Genomic DNA, 25,014 nt, shown 5'->3' with positions numbered 1-25,014 from the left:
TATTAAGTTGTACCGTACAGGAACAGGTCTTTTGGCCCACTGCACCCATGCTGACCTTTTTGTATGTCTATACTAATCCCATTTGCCCGCACTAGGACCATATCCTTCTGTGCCTAGCCTATCTAAGTGTCTGTCTACAAATTAGTCGAAGAAGAGTATATCTGTCAAACTATTTGAGATCAAATTGTTTTCCTTGCAAGTAGATCAAGAATGAGCGATTGGCAGCACAGTGGCACAGCTGGTAGAGCCGCTGCCTCACAGCTCCAGAGACCTGTGTTCAATCTTGACCTCGGGTGCTCTCTGGGTGGAGTGACCATGTGAGTATGTGAGTTCCCTCTGGGTGCTCTGTTTTCCTCCAACACCCCAAAGATGTGCTGATTAGTAGGTTAATTGGCCATGGTAAATTGCCCCTAGTGTGGAGTAAATGGTAGAATCTAGGTGGATTTGATGTGAATGTGGGGAGAATAAAATGGGATTAGTTTAAGTGCATGATTTATGGTTGGTGTGGGCTTGATGGACCAAAGGGTCTGTTTCCATGCTGCATTTCTCTCTGCACTCCCCCCCCCACCCCCCCGTGCAACAGATCTTTATCTTTATTAGTCACATGTACATCAAAACACATAGTGAAATACATCTTTTTGCATAGTGTTCTGGGGGCAGCCTGCAAGTGTCACCACACTTCCGGTGCCAACATAGCATGCCCACAGCTCCTAACCCGTACGTCTTTGGAACGTGGGAGGAAACTGGAGCACCCGGAGGAAACCCACGCAGACATGGGGAGAACGTACAAACTCCTTACAGACAGCAGCCGGATTTGAACCCAGGTCGCTGGCGCTGTAAAGCGTTGCGCTAACTGCTACACTACTGTACCTGCCCTGATGAAGTGCCTGCATAAACTTTGGGAGTTATTCGTTTCTGCACAAAGTTGAAGGTCTCTGTTTGTAAAAAGCTGAAGCAGTATCTCTTATTCCCTGTCAGAAGCAGTATTTCTTTGTCAGCACCAGAGGTTTGATCTCCTTTCCTTTAAGTTTGCAGAAAACAACCACACAGAAAAAAATGCCGACTTCCTTGCTCTCCCTGATGCAAAATAACTGCAAGTGCGACTTAAGTAAAACTGATTATCACTATTTAGGAAGCTTTTCCAATGATTAAGTCAGTCACCCGGTAAAGTAATAGGATCAAGGTCTTGTCTATACTGATTTCTGCTTGGGTGGGAAGTAATGAACAGTAGGCCAATTGTATTGAGGTATGGAGAGAATACGTAATGATGGCTCCTGATTCTGCTTGCCACTGGACCTTGCTGAATTTGTATTCTAAATAAATATCAAAGGATGTCCAGAGGCACCAAAGAATGTTGGTTAAGAAGTTACATTAAAGCTTATTTCTACTTGTGAATAATGTCACTGCTGCTTGGCCACAGTTGGAAAAAGTTGAAATTGCTCCAAATAGAAGTTAAAACTATTAATTGAGCATTGAATTGCATTATGGATACGGTAGCACAATGGTTTAGCTAATGAATTAATGCCCCAAAGATGGAACTTACTGATCGAAAGACAAAAGTTCAAATCCCATTGAGCTTGTTGGGCAATTTAAATTCAAGTAAATCAATAAAACTGAAAGCAGGAATTAATACTTGTAGCCATGAAACTGCTGTATTATCATTTTAATAGAGCATCTGGGTTCTCAGGGAAAGAAATTTTCCATCCTGACAGTTTCATAGAACCACAGAGAGATAGACCACAAAATAGGCCATTCAGCCCATCCTCTGTGCTGACCATTAACCAGCCATTTACATTAATCCTACACTAATCCCATTTTTTTTTATTCTCCCTAGATTCTCATCAAGTCTCACCAGATTCTACCACTCACCAGTACACTGGGAGTAATTTACAGTGGCCAATTAGGTCTTTAGAATGTGGCAGGAAACTGGAACACCTGGAGGAAACCCAAGTGGTCACAAGGGAAACATGCAAACTCCACACAGACAGCACCTGAGGTCAGGATTGAACCCAGGTCTCTGCCTATGTGAGGCAGTGGTTCTAGTAGCTGTGCCATTGCACCTGATCAAGAGTATACAACTTGTCTGAGCAGAGGGCCAAACTCACAATCTAAATCGCTTCTGAGGGCCGTTCCTGAGTAACATGTTTTATTTTAAACTAATACTTCTAATTTAATTCAAATTCATGAGGATACCAATGCCAGAACTTACTAACACCCTGGTTTACCTTTAGTTTGCTACCAAACAATAACAAGACAAGAATGTTTTCTTTATTCAAAATGCTGAGTATTATGATGTAGTGTGACAACAAATCTTAGTTGAAACAAATTTGAGTCTTTATCATTCCCATGACTCAATAAGAGTCTGACTCAATATTGTCTCATTATTCATTGTAAAATATTCATTCTGTGACCACTCAACTGCCTGCACTCAGTGCTAATTGGCTTCATTTTATTAGCCATCTATCCCACTGACCACAGTCAAACCATTGTCACTTTTAAGCTTACTGAAAAGACTGAACATTCCTTGGTACAAATCATCAACCTGCACACTCTACATGTAGCCCCCCCCCCCTCCCTCTCCCATCCCTGGCTCCACCACTGTCCCTCCTGCACCCACCCTCACCTTGACCCCAGCACATGCCTGACCAATCCTGAGCAAATTTGGCAATAAGCACTTTAGAGACTGCAGATGCTGTACTCTGGAGCAAATGAAAAGAAACTGCTGGCAGAAGTCAGCAGCTTGACCCACTGAGTTCCTTCAGCAGTTTGCTTTTTTTTGCAGCAAAAAGCAAATACCCGTCACCAGGAAGGAAGAGGGAAGATAGGAAAGAGCCCCATTAAATTAGGATGGTTGGCCAGACATCTTCCATCCCCTTCCAGGGAACTTTAACCTCCCTCAATATCTGGGAAACTGAGCTTACCCCAATGAGGAAGGGCAGGTGCAGACACACAGGGGTGTGCGGGAAGGAAGTATTGGGCGTAGAGAAGGGTGTAAAACAAGGGCCCAGAGCAGCTGGGCTTGAAGTATCTGTCCTGCAGTCAGATTTCCACTTCTTTTGCTATGATTATATTGAGAGTCTGGGCTCTGCAGGGGTCTTTATTAGGAATGAACAGTTATTCAACCCAGCAAGACTGGTAAAGGTTGGCAATGTGCCTTCTCTAGAAACCTGTACCTCCGGTGTGGGTCTTAACCCCACCACCACCCCAGACTCCCACACACAGCTGGCTGGACTACCGTGGGCACCTGACCCAGGGCCACCTCACAGCGGAGGGATCTAACCTCACAATGTAAGCGCTGACATCACGGAGACCCAGGACTGGACAAATCACAGCAGAGTGGGACAGGTTGTGCACTTGTGTCGGGAGCTTTAACACAAGTGCTTCATCAAATCCATCCACGTTTCGGAGTGTCTAACAGTGAGGAGAGCAGTTCGAATCTTCCACTGGAATCTGGAATGGACCACAACATGTAATGCTATGCAGTTGTTTTTGTGATGGCAATAGGTGAGGAAGAGTAATGTTTTCAGCAGAAGATTTTAAAGGTCCCGCAGACACAAGGCATAAATATTCTGTAATAATGTTAATGAGCTGCCTTGACATTGTTCCAGCACCTCATGCAGAGAGCTCTGTAGCCAGCTGCAGTATTGGAGACCATGTTGATTGGAGACCATAACAACAGTGTGAGAAACAGTGATGTGCATGATCAAACTGCAGTGAAAATAGAAGATGTTCAATGGCCATTCTTGCTGGAGTGTATCACCAATGCCCTGTACTCCAGCATTTCAGCATTCAACTTTAACTATGCATCACATCTCAACAAAAAGATCCTCAAAATTGTCCATAAACTCCCAAACAATGATGGTAAAGTAGGATGAGGTATGTATCAGGAAATGAGAAAGTCATCTAGAACAAGGTAATATAATAATCATGGGGTACTTTATATATAGAATGCCAAACAAAACAAATTAGCCCAATAATCTGCATACAGAGGTTTGGCAGAGATGATGATGGAAATGGTGGACGGATTTGTTGTCATCCTCCAAGATACTCAATGGCCCTCAATTGCCTATCTGTTATTCTGAGACTATGGCCCCTGGTTCTAAACTCATCAGCCCAGGGAAACATTGACCTTACATCTAGCCATTGCAGATTGTAAGAATTTGTCAGTTTAAATGAGTTCACCTCTCATTCTTCTAAACTCAAAAGCTAGGCTACTCAGTCTCTCCACATAAGGCAAACCTACCATCCCAGGTACCATTTGGTGAATCTCCATTGCAATAGGAAAGGAGACCAAAACTATACACAATATTCCAGGTGTCTTGCCAAGGCTCTATATGATTGCATTAGCTAGTGATGTCCATATTCCGCAAACAAATAAATAAAATTAGAATCAGGCAGTAGTTATTTCCCTAGATTAGTGAGTAATTGTTCCATGCAAGTTAAAGAATAACTAAATTACAGTAGCTTCTCTAGTGTAGTGAAGCTAAGGTGAGCTTGAATAACTCCGTTGTGAGTGGTGGGATTCCAATGAAGTCAATTGGTAAAGAAGGCATATGGCATGTTTGCCTTTATTAGTTGAGGCACTGAGTTCAAGAATCAGGAAGTTATGTTGCAGTTTTATAAAACTCTGGTTAGACCTCATCTGGAGTATTGCATTCAATTCTGGTCACCTCATTATAGGAAGGATGTGGAGGCTTTGGAGTGGGTGCAGGAGAGGTTTACCAGGAAGCTGCCTGGATTAGAGGGCATGTGACATAAGGAGAGGTTGGGAAAACTAGGGTCATTTTCTCTGGAGCAATGGAGGCTGAGGGGAGACCTAATAGAAGTTTATAAAATTGTGAGAGGCATAGATGGAGTTGATGACCAGTATCTTTTTCCCAGGGTTGAAATGTCTAATACTAGAGGACATGCATTTAAGGTGAAAGGGAGGAAGTTCAAAGGAGATATATGGGGCAGGTTTTTTTTAAACACAGTGGTGGGTGCCTGGAATGCAGTGCCAGGGGTGGTAGTGGAGGTAGATATAATAGAGGTGTTTAAGAGGATCTTAGATAGGTACATGAATATGCAGAGAATGGAGGGATATGAACTATGTGCAGGCAGAAGGGATTAGGTGTCATTAGTTTAATTAATTTGGCACAACATCATGGACTGAAGGGCCTGTTCCTGTGCTGTACTGTTCTATGTTCAATTGCCTGGACATCCCCCTCACTATCCAATAGCCCTGCTGGAGATGCACATAAACACTTATTAACACTTATTAATTGTCGTGACGTGCAATTAAATATCCTGTCAATTGTAGCACAGTGGTCACATCCTCACCTCAGAGTCAGAGGGACGTTGATTTGAGACCGAATTCCAACCAACAGCACAAAATCTAGACGAGCATTCCAGGGCAGTACTAGAGGAGTTCTGTACTATCAATGGTGCCACCTTACGGATGAGATGTTCAACTATGTGCCATCTGCTTTCTCAGCTGGATGTGGCACTATTTTGAAAATCGAGATTTGTCTCCCAATCAATAGGTTAGCTGATCAGAAAGTCATTTATAGAACCTTGCTATGCACAAATTAGTGAGTTGCATTTCATGTCATAACAAAGTAATTAATTGTCTGTAAAGTGCAGAGTGAACATTGCAATTAATATATGATTAATATTTATATGAGGCCTTGACAGGCATGATATAAATGAAAACTTTCATCCTTTTACATTCATTAATAGAGTCTATACATAAATGGTTGCTGCTTAGGAAGACACCAGAGGGTATATAATACCCACAGACAGGTGAAAGGAGATAATGTGGGAGAGGGGGTATAAGATAATGAATTCTGCTGTGTACATCTTTGCACAGAGCAGAGACATTCATATCAAATTCATTTATTATGCCATGGACTATTCTGTTCAGTTATATTCATCCTTTAGTAAATGCTAATCAGACCAAAACAAAACACTTCACCTCTGACTATATTCTTGCTTTCTCAGTGCCATATTTGAGACTGTATTGGTTGCTAAATAATTCCTTTATTATGAGAAAGTCCCAAATGGAGTTATTAAAGATTTGGCATCATGTTGCCGACTGAATTTTTGCATCACCGACTGACAATGGGCAGCGGCAGTGGGAAGGAAAGAAGAGAACATGCCCAAAAAACCCATTGCTGGTCCAGAAATTCAGTGTGTTGATTCACTGTTCAATTGACCTAACGTGTCAAATCGATCAGTAAAAGTACTAGGAGCTTCCTAATGCACACGGCACATGATGCACTTTGAGTCACGTGCTTCAATCCCATTCAGTTCCACTTGTAACTCCTTAGCAACTGTAGCAGATCCATGCCTGCACATAGCAAGACCTGGATAACATTCAGGTGTTGGCTGATAAGTGGCAAGAAAGACTTGTGCCACAGAAGTGCCATGCAATGATCGAGAGGGTCCAGCCACCTATCCTTGACCTTCAATAGGATGGCACAGTTAGTGCTGCTGCCAGCATCTTGAACTGAGCTCCTGTCTGGGTGGAGTTTGCCTGTTCTCCTTGTGACCATGTGGGTGTCCCCCAGGTGTTTTGGTTTCAAAGATGCACTGGTGCAAAAATTGGCTGTTGTAAATTGACTCAAGTGTAGGTGGGTGGCAGGACAATCAGGGGTATAATGGGCATGTGGGAGAGAATGGGCTGCAGGGAGATAAGTGGGGAATGGGTCTGATGGATGTGCACTGAGAGCTGTCACAGACTCAGTGGGCCAAATGGCCTCCCTCTGTGTAAAGGAAATACAGGAATGGCATTACCATCGCCAGGTCCCACATCATCACTATCCTGGAATCACCATTGATTAGAAACTTGCCTCCTCACCTCCTGAAACCCCAAAGCCTTTCACCAATATACAAAGCATAAGTCAGGAGAGTGACGGAATGCTCTCCACTTATCTGGATGAGTGCATTGCCAGCAACTCTCAAGAAACTTTATACCATCCAGAGCAAAGCAGCCTGCTTGACTGCACCCCGTCAGCTGCCTTAACTATTCATTCCCTCCACCACTGATATACTGTGGCTGCAGTATGTACCATTTACAAAATGCACTTCAGTTGTTCACCCAGGCTACTCCAATAGCATCTCCCAAACCTGCGACCTCTATTACCAAGAAAGCCAAGGGCAGCAATTGCATGAGAACACCATTAACTGCTAGTTCTCCTACAAATCACACACCATCCTGACCTGGAAATATATTGCCAGTCATTCATCATGCTGAGTCTAAGTTCTGGAATTCCCTGACCAACAGCACTGTGGGAGTACCTTCACCAGAGCGTCAAGAAGGTGGCTGAACACCACTTTCTCAAGGGCAATAAGGGATGGGCAATAAGTGCTGACATGCCAGTGATGCCCGGATCCAAAAAGTGAACAGAAAATTTTTTTTAGTTAAAATATAGCATTTTGTGATACATTTTTTCATCAACCTAGATGCAGCCTTATCTGATGTTTTATGATCACCCAGTTATACAAATCAATTGCCAAGCAGAGATAAGAAGCCCTCTGCCTTTTTACTATAGTGTTACTTTCTATCATTGCTTTTCCTGAGCCAAGGCTTTATTGTGAACCACTTTTGATCTGTGCTGTCAATGCAGCACATTGCCGTTTATACTGCAGTAACCTCCTGCCCTGCTGCCACTCTCTGCAGCCTGGAATTTCATCCCTAGTCAATAGTAGTTCTTAACTCATTATATGGTAGCAACTCTGCCTTTGAAATTCACTCTTTTGACTTGAATGGAATGAATTTTGGAAGCAGAATACAATGCTCTGACACTACCATATACTGTAGTACATTTAGTGTTACTGAAGGAGATGAATCTCTCAGCATTTATGTACCAATCTTAGAACTTCTTTAAGCTCAATATTTCTTGAATCCAACTAATTTATCTGTACCTGCATTTACTGATTCTGAAACATGTCCACTGCACACAATGCCATCACAGAGGAGAAACAGCAGAGAATACAGTTAAACTCGTTTTGTTTATATTACTCTTGTTTCAAAGTAGATAAAACAGTAACATAAAAAGATATTCTTACAACTAACAGGAAGAATGCATGCAAGAAGTGTTGCTATTGTAACATATACTGCATGTGTTTTTGTACATTTTATCCAGGAATCTTGTCCAGTGCTAACCTTGTACCTGAGCTTTCATCTGAGCTACACTGGAGCATTACTTGACCCTGCAGCCATGTGCAACTCCATTATAGGAAGGGTTGTTTCTTAATGGAACTGTGTAACCGTGACCTTTAGAGTACAACATTCGTCAACGTGCTGACAACAAGCACAACAATTTCACCAATCTGCAATTAACATTTGTCAGCGGACAATGATATTATGTGAGAGAGAGAACCAGGAGAGAGAGAAAATAAAGAAAGGGAGAGAGTTAATTATATACTTAAAGAAATACACAGGTAAGAACTCAATTAGTCTATTTAGAATAAAATGGAAAGTTTTGAGCTTCAATCACATCTGGAAAATATTAAGCACTAATGCAATTTCTTCTTCCTGCAACAAATTGCAGCATTATAAAACTCAGGTTAGGCCATATCTGGAGTAATGCATTCAATTCTGGTCATCCCATTGTATGAAAGATGTGGAGGCAATGGAGAGGTTTACCAGGATGCTGCCTGGATTAGAGGACATGTGCCATAAGGAGAGGTTGGACAAACTAGGGTTGTTTTCTCTGGAGCAGCAGAGGCTGAGGGGAGGCTTGATAGAAGTTTATAAAATTATGCAATGCATAGATAGAGTAGAAGTGTTGAAGAGGCTCTTAGATAGACATATGAGTATGCAGAGAATGGAGGGATATAGTCCACATGCAGACAGAAGGGATAAGATGTCATTAGTTTAATTAGTTTGGCACAACATTGTGGGCCTGTTCCCATGCTATACTGTTCTATGTTCTAAATTCAAACTAAATTTCTAATACAAAGATCAGCAACAATTTTGTGTATCAGCAATAATTAATGAGTATTAATTATTTCTGTGGCAATAAGTGAAATTACAAACCAGCATTAATTTTTCAAAGTTTCTTGAGAAGCAAAAGGCAATTTGTTGAAAGGAAGAGTGGTGGCTGAGGGAGATGGGAAATGCAAAGGTCAAACTTGCTGTTATAGAGCCATAAAGTCATATAGCATGGAAATAGGCCCTTTGGCTCATTGTGTTTGTGCAGGCTATCAAGTACATATCTATACTAATCCAATTCTCCCGCACTCGGGCAATGCTTTCTAGGCCATGGTGTTTCAAGTGCTCATCTAAATACTCTGAAATGTTGTGAGAGTCTCTGCCTCTACCACCTTCTCAAGCAATGCATTCCAGATGTCAATCACCTTCTGGGTGAAAAAAAATTCTTCAAGTCCCCATAAGTCTCCTACCCTTAACTAAACCTATGCCTTCTGGTGATAGACACCTCTGCTTTGGGGGAAAAGTTTCTCACTTATGCCCCTCATAATTGTGCACACCTCAATCTAGTCCCCTGCTGCCCCCCCCCCCCCCCCCCAGCCTTCTGCACACTAAGGAAAACCAATGGTGCAGCTGGTAGAGCTGCTCCCTCACAGCACCAGGGACCTGGGTTCATTCATGACCTTGGATGCTGACTGTGTGGAGTTTGCACGTTCTTCATATGACCGCATGGGTTTCCTCCCTGTGCTCTGGTTATCTGCCACATCCCAATAACATGTGGGTTGGTAGGTTAATTGGCTGCTGTAACTTCTCCCTTGTGTGAGTGATAGACTTCAGAGGGGAGTTGGTTAATATTTGGGGTGGATAAAAAATGAAGTTAACATCGGTTTAGTGTAAATGGGTGGCTGATGGTCAGCACAGACACTGTGGGCCGAATAGCCTGTTTCCATGCAGTATTTCTCTTTACTTAATCCAGTCTATTCAACTGAATACCCAGCTCTCCCAACGTGATGAGTGCTGTAGTGATCAATGGGTTAGGATAACAATGGCATTGCCTGGTATGTCATGTAAGATGGGAAGCCTGAAGATATTTGACTTTCCAGACCCAAAACAAATAAAGAAATCTACTTGAATGTGGCACTCGAGACCACCTTGCAGCATTGAGAGCAGAGGTTATGGTGTCTGTAGCAGTGCTGAAGCCACGCATCCTCTGATCTCTACAATGGAAGCAGCGACTGCTGTTTCTTACATTTGTATTGCTGCCATCAAAACTCCGCTTACTGCCATGCAAATTCAAGTTGCTGTCCTTATGGCTCTGGATTCCCCAGTTGCCAATGGCTTTGAGGATGTGCAGAGGCTTGAGGGAATATCAGTGGGTTTGCAGAGTATGAATCTGCTGATATCTCTCAGCATGACTGCATTCCTACTCCCACTTCCAATTTAGCTTCGCCTGGCCATTGCTAGCCCATCAGGTACTCTTACAACATTTCAGAAGCATCTGGACAAGCACTTGAATTGCTAAGGCATAGTACGCTTCAGGCCAAGTGCTGGTAAATGGGATCAATATATCAATACACAGCGTGAAGACATAAGAGATTGCAGATGCTGAAATCTGGAGCAAAAAAACAAGCTGCGGGAGGAACTCAGCCGGTCAGGCATCAACTGTGGAGGGAAATGGACAGTCGATATTTTTAAAGTCCAAATGCATGGATGGGTTATCTTATGATTAAAGGTTGGATGAACAATACTTGTCTGATTGAAAGGTGGTTTAATTGTGGGAGAACCTAGAACCAGGAGTTTACTGTTTAAAAATAAGAGTCAACCATTTAAGGTAGAGATGAGATGCTGTTTTTTCTTTCAGTGGGTCATGAGTCTTTTGAACTCTTCCTCAGTTCAGATTACAAGACTGATAGCTGGAATGGACAGGTTGTCTATGAGGAAAGGTTGGACAAGCTGGGCTTGTATGTGCAGGAGTTTAGGAGAATGAGAAGCAACTTGACTGAAATATATAAGGTCCTCGGGGGGCTTGGCAGGGTAAATGTAGAAAGGATGATTCATCTTGTGAAAGAATCTAGAACTATGGCTCACAGATTAAAAATAAGGTGCTGAAAATAAAAACAACCTGCAGGAAATCTAAAATAAAAACAGAAAATGTTGGATATACTCAGCAGGTCAGGGCACATCTGTGAGAATTGAAGCAGAGTTAACAATCCAGGTGAAAGATCCTTCATCAGAATGCATTACGCTCAATGATGTCTCTTTCCCTTAAAAAATAAGGGACTGCACATTTAGGATAAAAGTGAGGCAATTTTTTTTCTCACAGTATATCCTGAACCTTTGGGATTCTCTTCTTCAAAGAATGGTGGACGCAGAGCATTTAAATATTTTTAAGGCAGAAGTAAATAGAGTTGTGATAAGCAAGGCAGTAGAGGTTAAATGGATAGGCAGGAATATGGAGCTGAGGTAACAATCAGATCAACCATGATCTTATTGAATGGTAGAGCAGGCTCTAGTGCTCAGTGGCCTACTCGTGCTTCTAATTTATATGTTTAACTAATGTACATGTTTTTGAATGTTATATGAAGAAACTTAGTCAAAGCCTGTTCACTAGGTGTCATTGGGATATTTCATAATTTGCTCTGGGAACTCTTAACCCTTTTGTACAGAAAATGCTGGGAATGCACAGTGATGTCAAAAGATGTGTATTGCACATTTTGAGGATTTAGGAGATAGAAACAGGAGTGGGCCATTCAGCCCTTCATTCCTGCTCTGCCATTCAATATAATCATGGCTGATCTATCTCAAAGCCACCTTCCTGCACTAACCCTATATCCTTTCATTCCTTTAAAAATCTGTTGATCTTTGCCTTGAGTGCACAATATGACTGAACCACCATTTCAGTTACAAAACTTCAAAGGTTCACTGTCTTCTAGGTGAAGAGATTTTTTTCTCAATTCTGCCCTGAATGGCCAGCACCTTATTTTGAGACTGTGACTCATGACTCTAGACACCCAAGCCAAGGGAAAGATAACCCTGCATCTCTGCTGTCACATTGCTCAAGAACTTTTCAATGAAATTATCTCTGATTCATCCAAGCTATATCAGCCCAATCTGGTTCATCTCTCCTGATATGATATCCCAGGAATCAGTCTAGTGAATGTTCAGTCAGGTATACCTTTCCTTAGCAAGGGAAGCCAAACTTGTACACAATATTACAGATGTGGTTTCATCACAGCCCTGTATAATTGGAGTGTGGTGTCTTAACTCTTCAGCTCAAATCATGCAATAATGGCCAACGCAGTATTTGTCTCCCTCACTGCTTGCTGTAGCTGCATATTAACTTCCAGTGATCAGTGTATCAGGATACCCAGGTCCATGCAATCTTTGGAATTCTGTACCAGAGAGGAAGGTGCTGTTCAGTCACATGGAGTATTTAAGACAAAGGTCAATATATTTTTCAATATTAAAAGAACTAAAAAGATATAACTTGCAATACACACCTTTTGACAGCACGGTGCATTCCTGGTCTTTTCTGTGCATAAGTGCAAGGAGTTGCTGGACCAGATTTTGAAATATTCCACCCTTGCAGCTTATTGTCTACCTGCACTGCACTTCCTCTCTAACTGTAACTGTAACACTAAATTCTGCATTCTGTTATTGTTTTTCCCTTTGTACTACCTTGACATACATAGGTTTTGAAATGACCTGAATGGATGGCATGCAAAATAATTTTTCACAGTATCTCATGACATGTGACAATAATAAACCCATTACCAATTGCATTTAGTGAACCTGCTTTGACTAAATTCCTTCAAAAGTACGTACACTATTACAAGCATATAAATTAGAAGCAGGAATAGGCTACTCAGCCCCTTGAACCTGCTTCACTGTTCAATAAGATCATGGCTGGTTTGACTGTAACATCTACTCCAGGTCCCCGGAAAACCAACATCTTTCAATCCTCTACCATTTAAGAAAAAACCTTTCTTTTGTTTTACCAAAATGGATGACCTCAATTTTTCCCACATTCCATTCCATGAAGGACATGGATGGGGTCAGTGCACACTGTCTTTTTCCCAGGGTCAGGGAATCAAGAACTAGAAGGCATAGGTTTAAGATGAGAGGGGAGAGATTTAATAGGAACCTGAGAGGTAACTTTTTCATCCAGAGGGTAGTTGGTATATGGAATGAGCTACTAGAGGAAGTGGTTGAGGCAAGTATATTAACAACATTTAAAAGGTACTTGGACAGGTACATGGACAGGAGAGGTTTGGAGGGATATGAGCCAAACACAGGAAGATGGGAATCTTGGTAGGCATGGACCAATTGGGCCGAAGGGCCCATTTCTGTACTATATGACTCTATAACTCTCCATGACTCTATTTGACATGTCCTGAGCAATTACATTACCTGTCTATTTTCCCCTGAAGCCTCCCTGTGTATTTCCAGCAGGCCACACTGTCACCAAGCTTTGCATCGTCATAAAGCTTGCATCGATCACACTTGGTCCACTCATTCAAATCATTGATACAGATTGTGAAAAAAGAATTTCTAGGCTCACAAACCTAATCATTCTCACAAAGGGTAATGAATCTCTGGAATTCTCCACTCTGGAGGATTGTGGAGGCTTGATCATTGAGGATATTTAAAGATGAAATAGAAACATTTTTGAAAGAATGAGGACAATAGGTAATTGGCACAGAAAAGAAGTTGAGGCCTAATGTGGATCAGCCATGGTCACAATGAATGGTGGAGAAGGCTTGAGGGGCTTGGTGGTCTCTTCCTGCTCCTGTTTTCCTGTATTCATACGCTCTTATCAAGGTATGCAGAGGTACTTTCAGGGTACGACTGAAATTTTGGCTTTATTTAATGCTTGTTCTTCTTTCTAGTTATCTATCCTAGCCTTAATTCTTTTGTCAACATGCATGACTTCACTGACTTTTTTTAGACAATTCTAAGTGCTACAGGACATTGGCTCTATCTGCTGTTCTAAAATTTGGAATTTTAAACTTTGGTGCTTGTGTTAATGCCAATTGACAGTTTCCTGTTGATCTGAAGTATCCTTAATAGATAGCTGCACTGACTTTGGTAATTATCAAATTCAGGTTATTGCTCAATTAAATATCAAATCCAAAGTGGCTGCCCCATTGACACTGAAATTAGCCACTATGTTTGGAAAAGTGAGGACGGTTTGGGCAAAATTATCTCTCAATGTGCCAAAATGTGGAAATTGTATATCATAGCATATGGAATACTCTTGTGACAAATACCAGTGGTGTATGAACTAACTTAATACGAAAGGTTGCATCACAGATCAAATGAGAAATAAAAGCTTGCAATCCAATCAAGTACAAACAAAAATTTAACCTCCACTCCTTTATTCTTTTGATCTGCAAACCCTATTTGTTGATTCTTCTAAATAAAGGTGTAACAATCACTTGCATGTGAATATATTAAGGTCACAATGATATGTTGTATCTATGCAGGTCTTTCTTTTCCTCATTAAATGTTCCCTGCTGGAACATACGTGTACATTAGGTCAGGCAGGATTAGTTTGGCTGTGACACCCCCCAACTACGAATTTTTCAAAAAAAAACTCCAAGGTCCTGCCCTTCTGTTTTTTTTGTAACCTCTTCCAGCCTTACAACACCCCAGGAGTTCCAGTAGACAGAGTCATAGAGTTGCACAGTACAGAAAGGGCTCTTTTAGCCCACCATGTCCATACCGCCCACTGCACCCATCTACACTAATCCTATTTACCTCCGATGCTTTAGTACTTGAGCTGAGGGTTCTGCATTCCTCCATCTCTGACTTCCTTTGGAGCTTGCGCTTTTAGTTTCAAGCCTTGTTCACAGCTCTCCACACCCCTCACTCCTTCATCTCCCTTCTTGCAATCAACCTTCCTGATCAAGTTTTCAGTCCATCCTTTTGAACTCTGCTTCACTGGCTTGCTGACAATATTTTGCCTGATTACACTTTCATGAATTACCTTGGCACATGTGATAGAAAGTGCTTCACACAGGCTGCTACACAGTGCAACAGGAAGACGGTTGAATGGGCCAAACTAGCTGCTACATTCATTGATTTCTCTGGGCTGGAATCTGCTTTGGTGTGGCCAAAAATAGCTGGTTAGCACTCGGGAAGAGTAAACCAGTCTCTTGGAGGGTCGGCAATTAGCCTCAAAAGAACTTCTAAACAAAATCTGTTAATGAGTTAGTGTAAAGAGGCTAATATTGTATTGAGAAATACATATCTAATTTTTCAGGGCTGTATATTTGAAGGGTTGAGCTAGCCATCTTTTACAAGATGTGACTGGGATCTTCCGCCTGTTGAATCTAACTTTATCTGAAACACTGTCTATTGTCGTCAGGGACAGTACCTCAAAAATATTTCCTCTTAATTAGTGATACTTGTGAATTAAAGAAGTCTGATTTTTTTTATTGTCACAGGGAGAGAGTTCCTAGCTATTTTTATATTGCTAGGAAAGGATCCAATGCAAGGAAGTGGCTTCAGTGAGATTTTCTTGTGAACCTTTGTATTAATTGACAATGGGCTGAATCTTGAATCGTCGCTAAAAACTGAGTGGATTAGGACAGAGGAAAGTGCTGACACAATCTGCCTTAACCCCACCCACTTCCATCTGTAACAGAAGAAAATCAAGGTATCGGCATCCAGTCAGCTTACAGGAAGAAAGGTGGTCATTTATATGTGATAAGGCTGCCCCTTTCACATTAATAGTCTTTATCCTGGAAATGCGATCACATTTCATTGGTACTTGACTGAAAATGCACTTACAAAGGATGCAATAATGACAAATCCTGGCTTGTTTCATGTCACACTGGAAATCGACTGGCTACTTCTGACCACGAATCATCCTTGCAGCTTGGTGTGAGTGCCAAATCAGTTACCCAGGGATAGTCTCATTTTCCATTTAACTGCTGGTGAAATTAGAATGCATGGTGTTTTGGGGCTCTGCTGGGATGACGAGGTCTTCATGGCTTAGTGCTGGATTGGGACTCAACTTGTGCACTTGCATTTTATCCTTTGGCTACCCCTCCACCAAAGAAATATGAACAATAGGGACAACATTTGCCCTTGTGTCAAAACTAAAGCCCTTCTGTGGCTGCTCTTAGGGGTCCCCACACTTCTATAACCATTCAGCAAATTCTTAAACCACTTCTAAATTGTACCTTTGCATATCAGTGACTTATTTTTCTGTACAAGAAATGAGGAAATGTTGGTGCATGTGTTGCTAAACACTGCAAATTTATGCATCACAAGACTAACATTTATGTCAGTCAGCTTTGTTGAAGCTGCCACTTGGTTAGTGCCAGCTTTCCATATGAAATAGCATCAGGCAGTATTGGACCATATTGGGTGGGTATGCCAAGTCAAATGGTGTCCATCTCTTCAGAATCCTTTTATGATTCCACACCAAGTTCTTCAGTCCATTCTCACAATACATTTAGGTGAGTGGAGAATGCCTTTAGTGACCATGTGATTCATCTTGAACATCTGATAATAACGGCAGTCTTAAAAATGATAGAAGGGTTTGACAAATAAGCCATTTCCCACTTGTTGGGAGACCTAATTGGGGTAGAAGAATATAAAATAGTGAGTAAAAATTCGTGTAGGGAGTTCCAGAGAAACTTCTTTATCCAACAAGTGGTTAGAAAATGGAATGTATTATTACATTGGAGTAGTTGAGATGAAGCATACAGATGCACTTAAGGGAAGCTCAGTAAGTAGAAGAGGGAGAGAGGAATCACCAAGGTATGCTGACAGGAATTAGTGAAGAGGAGAGGGAGGAGTCATATGTGGAAATTTGCTCCCTCTGTTATTTTGGCTGAATGCCTTGCCTGTTGTACATTCCAAATCATCCATTATTTGAGGACTCGGTCTTTTTTAAATGCATTAAATTACATGCATCTGTTGACCTCTGGAGACTTAAAATGGCAAGAATACACCTTAACCACCAAGATATTGCATGTTTAGCTAAGGCCATTGGCCTGGATTTTTCTTTCACTTTCACCCATTCTTCAGCTGATTCTGGGTGGACAATGGCAAGGTATAGGTGGGGAGAGCTGGCACTAACTTTGCAAGCATGGAAAACCCTGTGCAATTCCCATCAGTCCTGCAATCCCTCCTACAAGGCATGAATTTAAGTAAAACTCTAAAGCCCAACATTGGATCAATCTCTCCTGTTGCCCACAGATATTTACAGAAGCCTTTGGTTACTGAATGACAATAGCCTGACAAAAGATATTGTTGATTGGCGGTATAGAATGCCCAGGGTAATTTGGCTGAAGTATTCTTTGTGGTGGGACCACAGCAGTGGAGAGAGCGATCTACTTACAGGTTGTTTCAATGTTGCTGCTGTGAAAGTCATTCTTTGGCCCTTACTCCTGCAGCAGAGGGCAATGTAGTGATAATACTGGAGGAAATGAACAATCAAAGCGTGCAGGTTCAGGGTAATATCACCTGGCAGCACCTAATACCCATGATCAAAATGGCAAACTCAACTCTCAATCTTACCATGACAGCTCCTGTTACAAACATTATTAGCTGGTGTATAGGGGAAGAAAATTTATCCCTCTATGCCACACATTTAAATGCTTAATAGGATAACCTAAGCACATGTCACAGAGGATGAAGTTAGTGTAGATTTGAGGGCTTTAAAAGCTTGCAAAATCAGCTCTCTCAGATCTTGCAAGGAGCCAAACTATTGTGGTTACATGGACAAGTTAGCAAACCTGGTCTTTCCACCAAATAAGCTCTGGAACACAACATCAGCAATTAATTTCACTTCTCTAATCATGTCATCCATCCTTTCTGTCTGTCTTTCAAGGACAGATTTTAAATGCAAGCTGTGGTTCAGTGGGTGCCAGTCTGAGCCAAAGAATCTCATTCCATAGATTTCAGCTTCAAAATAGAGGCTGACCCCCTCACTATTGTACTGACTAAGTACAAGATGACTGGAGGTGTCGTATCTTAAGTTAGATGAAAAACTGAGGCTCTCAAGTGAATGCAAAAAGTTTTACATTATTGTTTTCAGGAAGAACAGAGGAGGTGTCCCCAGTATTCTGTCCAATATTTCTCCATCAACTAACAGATTACCTGGATATCATCACAGTGTTGTGTACAAACTGATTTCCAATGTACAACTGTGTCTATATTTCAATGTCTTAAGTTACCTTTGGGGCACCTTGAAACTAATGTGAAAAGTGCGAAAGAAATGCAAATATTTTTTACCTCTAAAAGATGGTATTAATATCAAGGCATCTAACCTTAATACTTAACAAAGGACTTGTGTGGAAAATGCAACAGAATCATAGCAGAATCACACACATGAGTAAATATGTAACATTGGCATATTTACCAAGTGTTAAACCAAGGATGAAATATATGACTATCAATTACTGACTCAGATTGCAGATGTTGTATATGCAACACACTGAGGGAAAAGTGCATAATGAACCAATCAAAGCACATGACAGTCAAGGCACAGCAAGCAAAAAGTTAGGATGGATATATTTGAATTTCATTCAAAATCAATATTTAATTATCATAGAATCCTGTGGATTTTATACTTTAATAAATGAAGTAATATTAAGAATTCAAATGGGATTACACATTGTAAGCATTTTCCGATAATGGACCCCAGTTTGCAAGTGTAGAATTCAGAAAACAAATGTAACGATGCAAGTCTCACAACACAACCCTGTCCCTGAAGTGTCCAACATTGTAATGAAAAATATAGAGTTGAGGTAGCTGTTCAAATTCCAGAAACAAATGTGGTAATGAAACAAAACATCAAGACAAACAATTAGCACAACTTTCAATGACTGGCAGAACAAAACAATAGTTCCTCACCTCAGAACTACTGCTTAAAGCAATAGCTTTCAGAGAAGTTTTGCAACAAACCTGATATGTAAAGTATGCAGAGAATATACCATGAATAGGGACCTTATCACTTAAAACCACAAAAACCAGAAGGTACATTGACACAGTATGTACCTGAGCAAACTGATGAGGAAACTGTGACTGTTGTGGCATTAAAGTCACAGACTCATACAGCAAGGAAACAGGCCATTCGGCCCACCACATTCACACCGACCAGTGGGCACCCATCCGCATCAATCCCATCTTTCAGCACTTGGCCCATTGCCTTCTATGCCTTGGCAATTCAGTGCTTGTCCAGATACTTCTTAAATACTGCCAGTGACTCTGCTTCCAACACTCTCTCCAGCAGTGCATTCCAGGTACTCACCACTCTCTGGGTGAAAAAGGTCCCCCTTAAATCCCCTCTAAATCTCTTACTCCTTACCATGAATTTATGTGCTCTGGTTTCATCTACTTCTGATATGGGTAAAAATTTCCTGTAGTCTGCCCTATCTATACCCCTCATAACTTTATGTACATCCTAACCTCCTTCACTCCAGGGAAAACAGACCTAGCCACTCCATTCTCTCTTCATAACTGAAAATCTCCATCCCAGGCAACATCCTGGTGAATATCCTCTCCATCCTCTCCAGTGTTATCATGTCCTTCCTACAGTGTGGTGACCAGAACTGCACACAGTACTTCAGTTGAGGTCTGACTAATGTTTTATAAAGTTAGCATATAATCTCCCTGCTCCTGTATTCAGTGCCCTGACTAATGAAGGCCAGTATCCCAAATGCCTTCTTAACCACATTTTCTACCTGCACTGCCATCTTCAATGACCTTTGGACCTGCACGCCAAGGTCCCTCTGTTCCTCAATATTCTTTAGGACCCTATTGTTCATGGTGTATGTCCTAGCCTCATTACTACTCCCAAAATACATCACCTCACATTTATCTGAATTAAACTCCAACTGCTATTTCTCAGTCCATTTTGCCAACACATTGGTATCACCCTGTGACTAAGACTACATACTGTCAACAACTCCACCAATTTTCAAGTTATCAAAGTGAAGAACTGAGATTGAGCAAGTGATAAACACTTGAGAAAGTATGGAAAACATCTCATCAGAACAGTAGACTGGAGCCAAAGCATGGAAAGGAACAGAGGAAATCAAAACATCAGAACAGAAATAGAACGGAAAATTTTATAAAAACTGCTAGAAATCTGAAATAAAAAACAATAATGCCAGAAGCACATATACAAGGTCAAGTAGTATCTCTGGATAAGGAAACATAGTTAATGTTTTTTGTCAAATATTCACATCAGAAGTAGTACAGAAATAGCTAACAAAAATTACCTGATTGATTACATGTAATGATGTAGTACTTCGTAAATACTGTGTGAAATATATTCTCCTTAAAGCCTGGGATGTCTAATAAAATGTGCAAAGTTATTCACATCACTCTAAAAGCAAGAGTTAGGGGTGATTTAAATACAGCTGATGTATTCTCAGAATAGTTCTCTATCTTCTCCTGTGTTTGGCCAGGATGCTCCTGTAGTTCCTGCAGAACTTCCCAGAAACAGGCAGGCACCCACTTCAGTCTCTCCAAACTAATTTTCAATTATACCCAATAAATTTCTAATACAATGCTGAGATATGTTGACTTCAATGGAGCTGAATTTTAGGAGTGGAGAACGACATGAATATGAAATTATATTGCACATTTAGTGCATTAAACTGAAACGGAATTTCTGCCCTGTGGGACAAAAATTCAGCCTGCTACAAGACAAGACAGCTGAGTTGTAGTGACCTCTGTAAGTGGGCCCACCAGGGAGGAGGCCTCCACTGCAAACACAAGGCAATCATTTACAATGCATAGAACTGCGTACCAAATGCTCTTTGAATGTTTATAGTCTGAGGCCAGATTCTGCAGTGGCAAGTTCAGATAGCCTATGGAGATTTCCCAGCGCTGTACTTGCTATGCCATGGAGATGAGTGGCCCTTCCACTGACCCTGCAAAATCTGGCGTGTTCAACACTGAATGACACCCACAAGCATGATGCTGTCAAAAGTACCTAAGACCTTCCAAAGGATTTGGATGGGGTGGTGGTGGTGGGGGGTGGGGGGGGGGGAGCATGTACTCAGAGAGGGAAGCTAACATTTTGAACAAAGATTACCACAGTTTGTAGGCAATTTTCTGTCAGGAGCTGTGCCCGCAAGCTACACATTTTCATATTTAAGTCAACACTATGCTTAGGAAGGATGAACCAAGTACAAGCCTGAAAGTATGTACCACCAGGCTCAAGTACAGCTTCTATCCTGCCATTATAAGACTATTGAATGTTCCTCTTGTACAATAAGGTGGACTCTTGACCTCACAGTCTACCTTGTCATGGCCTTGCACCTGATCGTCTGCCTGCACTGTAACTGTAACACTTTATTCTGCATTGTGTTATTGCATTTACCTTGTACTACCTTGATGTACTGATGTGATGAAATGATCTATATGGATGGCATGCATAACAAAGCTTTTTTCACTGTACCTCGGTACAAGTGACAATAATAAACTAATTTACCAATTACACATTCAAGAACCATTCACTCATTCAACACCCTTTTGCCCATTTGTTTCTATCCTCAGTAAAGCAATGAACTGGTACAGACCTGGAGTGAGATCCAAGCATGTTTTCTCATCACACCCTTGAAGGGAATCCAAGGTCCGTGTCACCTGGCTGCCAAAATCCTCCCCGCCATTCATGCACTCCCTCTGCAGCTGCTGGCGAAGGTCATCGATGTCATACTCATATCCGTCCAGAATAGGTGTCTCCCGGATGCTGATGGACCCACTGGAATTGTGCCCCTGCAGCCGGGAGTTCCGCAGGCTTTCCCGGTTCTGACCCGCCATCAGTACCGATGGGATGTAATGGATTTCATTTGCCGCTTCCGCACTGGCGCTCTTTTGTGGTTGTGGGACACGGCGACGCTTGCACCACCGTCGCCGAGTGTAGAGCACCATGACAAGGAACAGGATTGCCAACAGCAGGGCGATCATCCCCCCCTGGAAAAGAGAGAGAGGGAGATGCATCAATTTCCACAGAGAAGAAGGCTTCAGTTAGCAGAAAATAAATAATAATCAGACTTGTTTTTCACATAAAAATATCCTTTTATAAATGTTTCCAGCAGGTTGCCCCCACCTGGAATGTATTCGGTGGGTCTCTATTGATAACTATGTCTGGATAGAGAAGTGATTGAAAGCTTATACCAGACAGAGTGTATTTTGGTGATTATTTGAGTACAATTGCTCTTCAAGGATTTCATCCACAAGTCAGTTCATTCATTCTCCCTGTAGCAACTTCCCTCATCTTTCTCCATTTGATCAATTCTTTTATGGTCACTATGACTTTGAGCGTTACTTTCTTGTTCCTCTAAGGCATAAATATTCCATCTACCTCATTCAAAATCCTTCTACTGTATTGAAAGCTGTATTGACAGTTACCAGTGCAGTGGTATCCAAATGATCTGTTTATTGGGTTTCTCTCCCTTGTGTGGCGGTTAAACAACTGGACTAACATCCAGACTTCTTGACTGTTGATCCAGGAGATTGTAACTTCACATGAAAGAAAAGATTTACCAGGATGTTGCCAGGACTTGACGGACTGAGTTATAGAGAGAGGTTGAGCAGACTTGGACTTTATTCATTGTAGCACAGGAGAATGAGCGGTGATCTTTTTGAGGTGTATAAAATCATGAGGGGCATAGATAAGGTCAATGCGCACAGTCTTTTCCCCAAGGTTGGTGAATCAAGAACTAGAGGGCATAGGTTTATGGTGAGAGGGGAGAGGTTTAATAGGAATCTGAGGGGCAATAGTTTCACCCAGAGGGTGGTCCATATATGGAATGAGTTGCCAAAGGAAGTGGTTGAGGCAGGTACATTAACATCATTTAAAAGACACTGGGGCAGGTACATGGATAGGAAAGGTTTAGAGGGAAATAGGCCAAGTGTGGGCAAATGGGACTAGCTTAGATGGGCATCTTGGTTGGCATAGACCAGTTGGGCTGAAGGGCCTGTTTCTGCGCTGAATGACTCTGTGGCTCTATGACTGTATGACATGGTGCCTCCGCTCTTGTTCTCCTTGCTGGTAGAGTTCACAGGTTTGGGAGATGTAGGAGTAGCCTTGTTAGCAGTGCATTTTGGTAGATGGTATGCACTCTAGCCATTATATACTGGTGGTGGAGGGAATGAATGTTTATGATAGTGGATAGGGTGCAACTCAAGTGGGCTGCTTTGACCTGGATCATGTCAAGCTTCGCAAGTGTTCTTGGAACTGCACTCATTCAGGTCAGTGGAGGGTTTTCCACCACATCCTTGCAATGCCTTACAAGTGGGTGAAAAGCTTAGGGTGTCAGGAGATGAATCACTTGCTGGAGGTTACCGGGCCTCTGACCTGCTCTTGTAGTTGCAGTATTCATGTGCTGGGGTCAGCTGAGTTTCTGGTCAATGATGATCACCCACGTGTTAATTTTGGGGGAAACCAAAGAATATCAAGGTAGGTGGTTAAACTGTCTTTATTTGGATATGGTATTTGTCCAGTATTTATACGGCACTAATGTTACTTGTCAATTATCTGTTCAGGTTGTTCGTCTTGCTGGATGCAGGATTGGGCTGGTTCAACTGCCAATGTAATGCAACATTTTCAATAGAAGTTTGGCTTGGCTCATGTGTCCTAATGGGTTTTTAATGGGTTAATTAGAAAGTGTTTTATAAGTAAAGAACTGATATAACTCTATGGTCTTTCCACTATATAAATGGCAGACAGAGATTACATCTGCTGGTGTGAGACTGAGATAAAGGCTCTGTGGTAATGCTAATTCTTTGGTTTAGACTTCCACTAAGTGGATACAGCCAATATGAAACATTCACCGGATCAATTACTGTTTTTGTTCCCACTTTGAAAATGTTGAGTGATGTAGAATAAAATGGATAAAGGTCAATAATGCATAAAATCAGTTAACAGAAAGCATATTTTTAAAAAATTAAAAGAGAAAAGATGAGAATTTAAATGCCAGTAGGCAAGCCTTAGTTTTTCTCAATAATTGCTTTCTCTTTCCCATTCTTGTCTCTAATCTTTAATAATTATTTCTGAGGCATGTTACTTTTTTGAAACAAAAGAGGTGGATGAGTAAGTGTTATACATTCAGAAGTAAAAATTACATTGTAATCGTTTTATCTGACAATTCATTACCCTTACTGAACAATTCCTTAACCTTACCTGACCTTTCAGTTGAATGTGATGAATGTTTGCCTTTCATAAGAGTACTAATGGAAGACTTAGTTTGCAATCCGAATACTGATCAGTCTACCAACCCATCTTAATGTTATAATGGCATAATGTGCACATAATATGTGCATACAGTTATTGATGTCACCAACTGGCTGCCTACTCAATGCTTCCAGCATATTCCCACAAACCATGCATTGACTAATTTGTTGAGCAGTGTGACTCACAATAAAATTGTGCACCTCCAACAAGGGAACACAATGGCAACTAAACTGACCCCCATGACTCTAAACTAAATGGAGCTACTCACTTCATTTTCAAGACCACAGTCTCGCTGTGCAATGGAAGCCCTGCTCATGGAGTGGCAATTACGTAAAGGGGAAAAAATACTCAAAAGTTTCAAACTAGAAAGATGCTTTTCTTCTGAAGTTTAATTAGTCACAGGGTTCGCAGTAAAATTTAAAGTCAAAGTCCACTTTATTGTTAAATGCACAAGTACATGTATGCACAGGTGCAATGGAAAACTTACTTGCAGCAGCATCACAGGCACATATCAGCAGAGACACAACATTCACAAGAAAAACATAAATTAAACATAAATTATACACAATATTTACAAGAACAAAAACAAGGTCATTATAGTGCAAAGTGGTCATGTTTCTATCACAAAGTACCAAGAGCGATATGCTCTGAGACATTACAGCACAGGGGCTTGAAGACCTTCACAAAGGGATATTTCTGATACCAGACATAACAATGGTGCTCTCTGAATTACTGATCAGGGGACCATCAGTCAAGGTGATCCTTGCCTTTTGTCAATGACTATTAACTTTAATAGCTTTCCAAAGATCTGTGTTGATAAATGGTAAATAAAATTTGTTCTATGATCTTCACTGCATGACAACTTCAAGGGAAACTCAGGGAGAAATACCAG

At 41.3% G+C, this 25,014-nt stretch overlaps 1 protein-coding gene across 4 annotated transcripts in view; it reads right to left on the bottom strand.

The window, feature by feature from the left end:
* Positions 1-25,014, bottom strand: part of astn1 (astrotactin 1) — a 1,815,355-nt gene that overhangs the window by 1,245,979 nt on the left and 544,362 nt on the right. For all 4 annotated transcript variants that reach the window (XM_052011000.1, XM_052011002.1, XM_052011001.1 and 1 more), the window contains exon 3: positions 21,466-21,859. In XM_052011000.1, coding sequence (XP_051866960.1) covers positions 21,466-21,859 — 394 coding nt within the window. The remainder of the gene's footprint in view (positions 1-21,465; positions 21,860-25,014) is intronic.

The sequence above is a fragment of the Pristis pectinata genome, chromosome 3 (assembly GCF_009764475.1).
Source record: "Pristis pectinata isolate sPriPec2 chromosome 3, sPriPec2.1.pri, whole genome shotgun sequence".
NCBI classification, from domain to species: domain Eukaryota; kingdom Metazoa; phylum Chordata; class Chondrichthyes; order Rhinopristiformes; family Pristidae; genus Pristis; species Pristis pectinata.
This window is presented reverse-complemented; position numbering and strand designations above follow the sequence as displayed.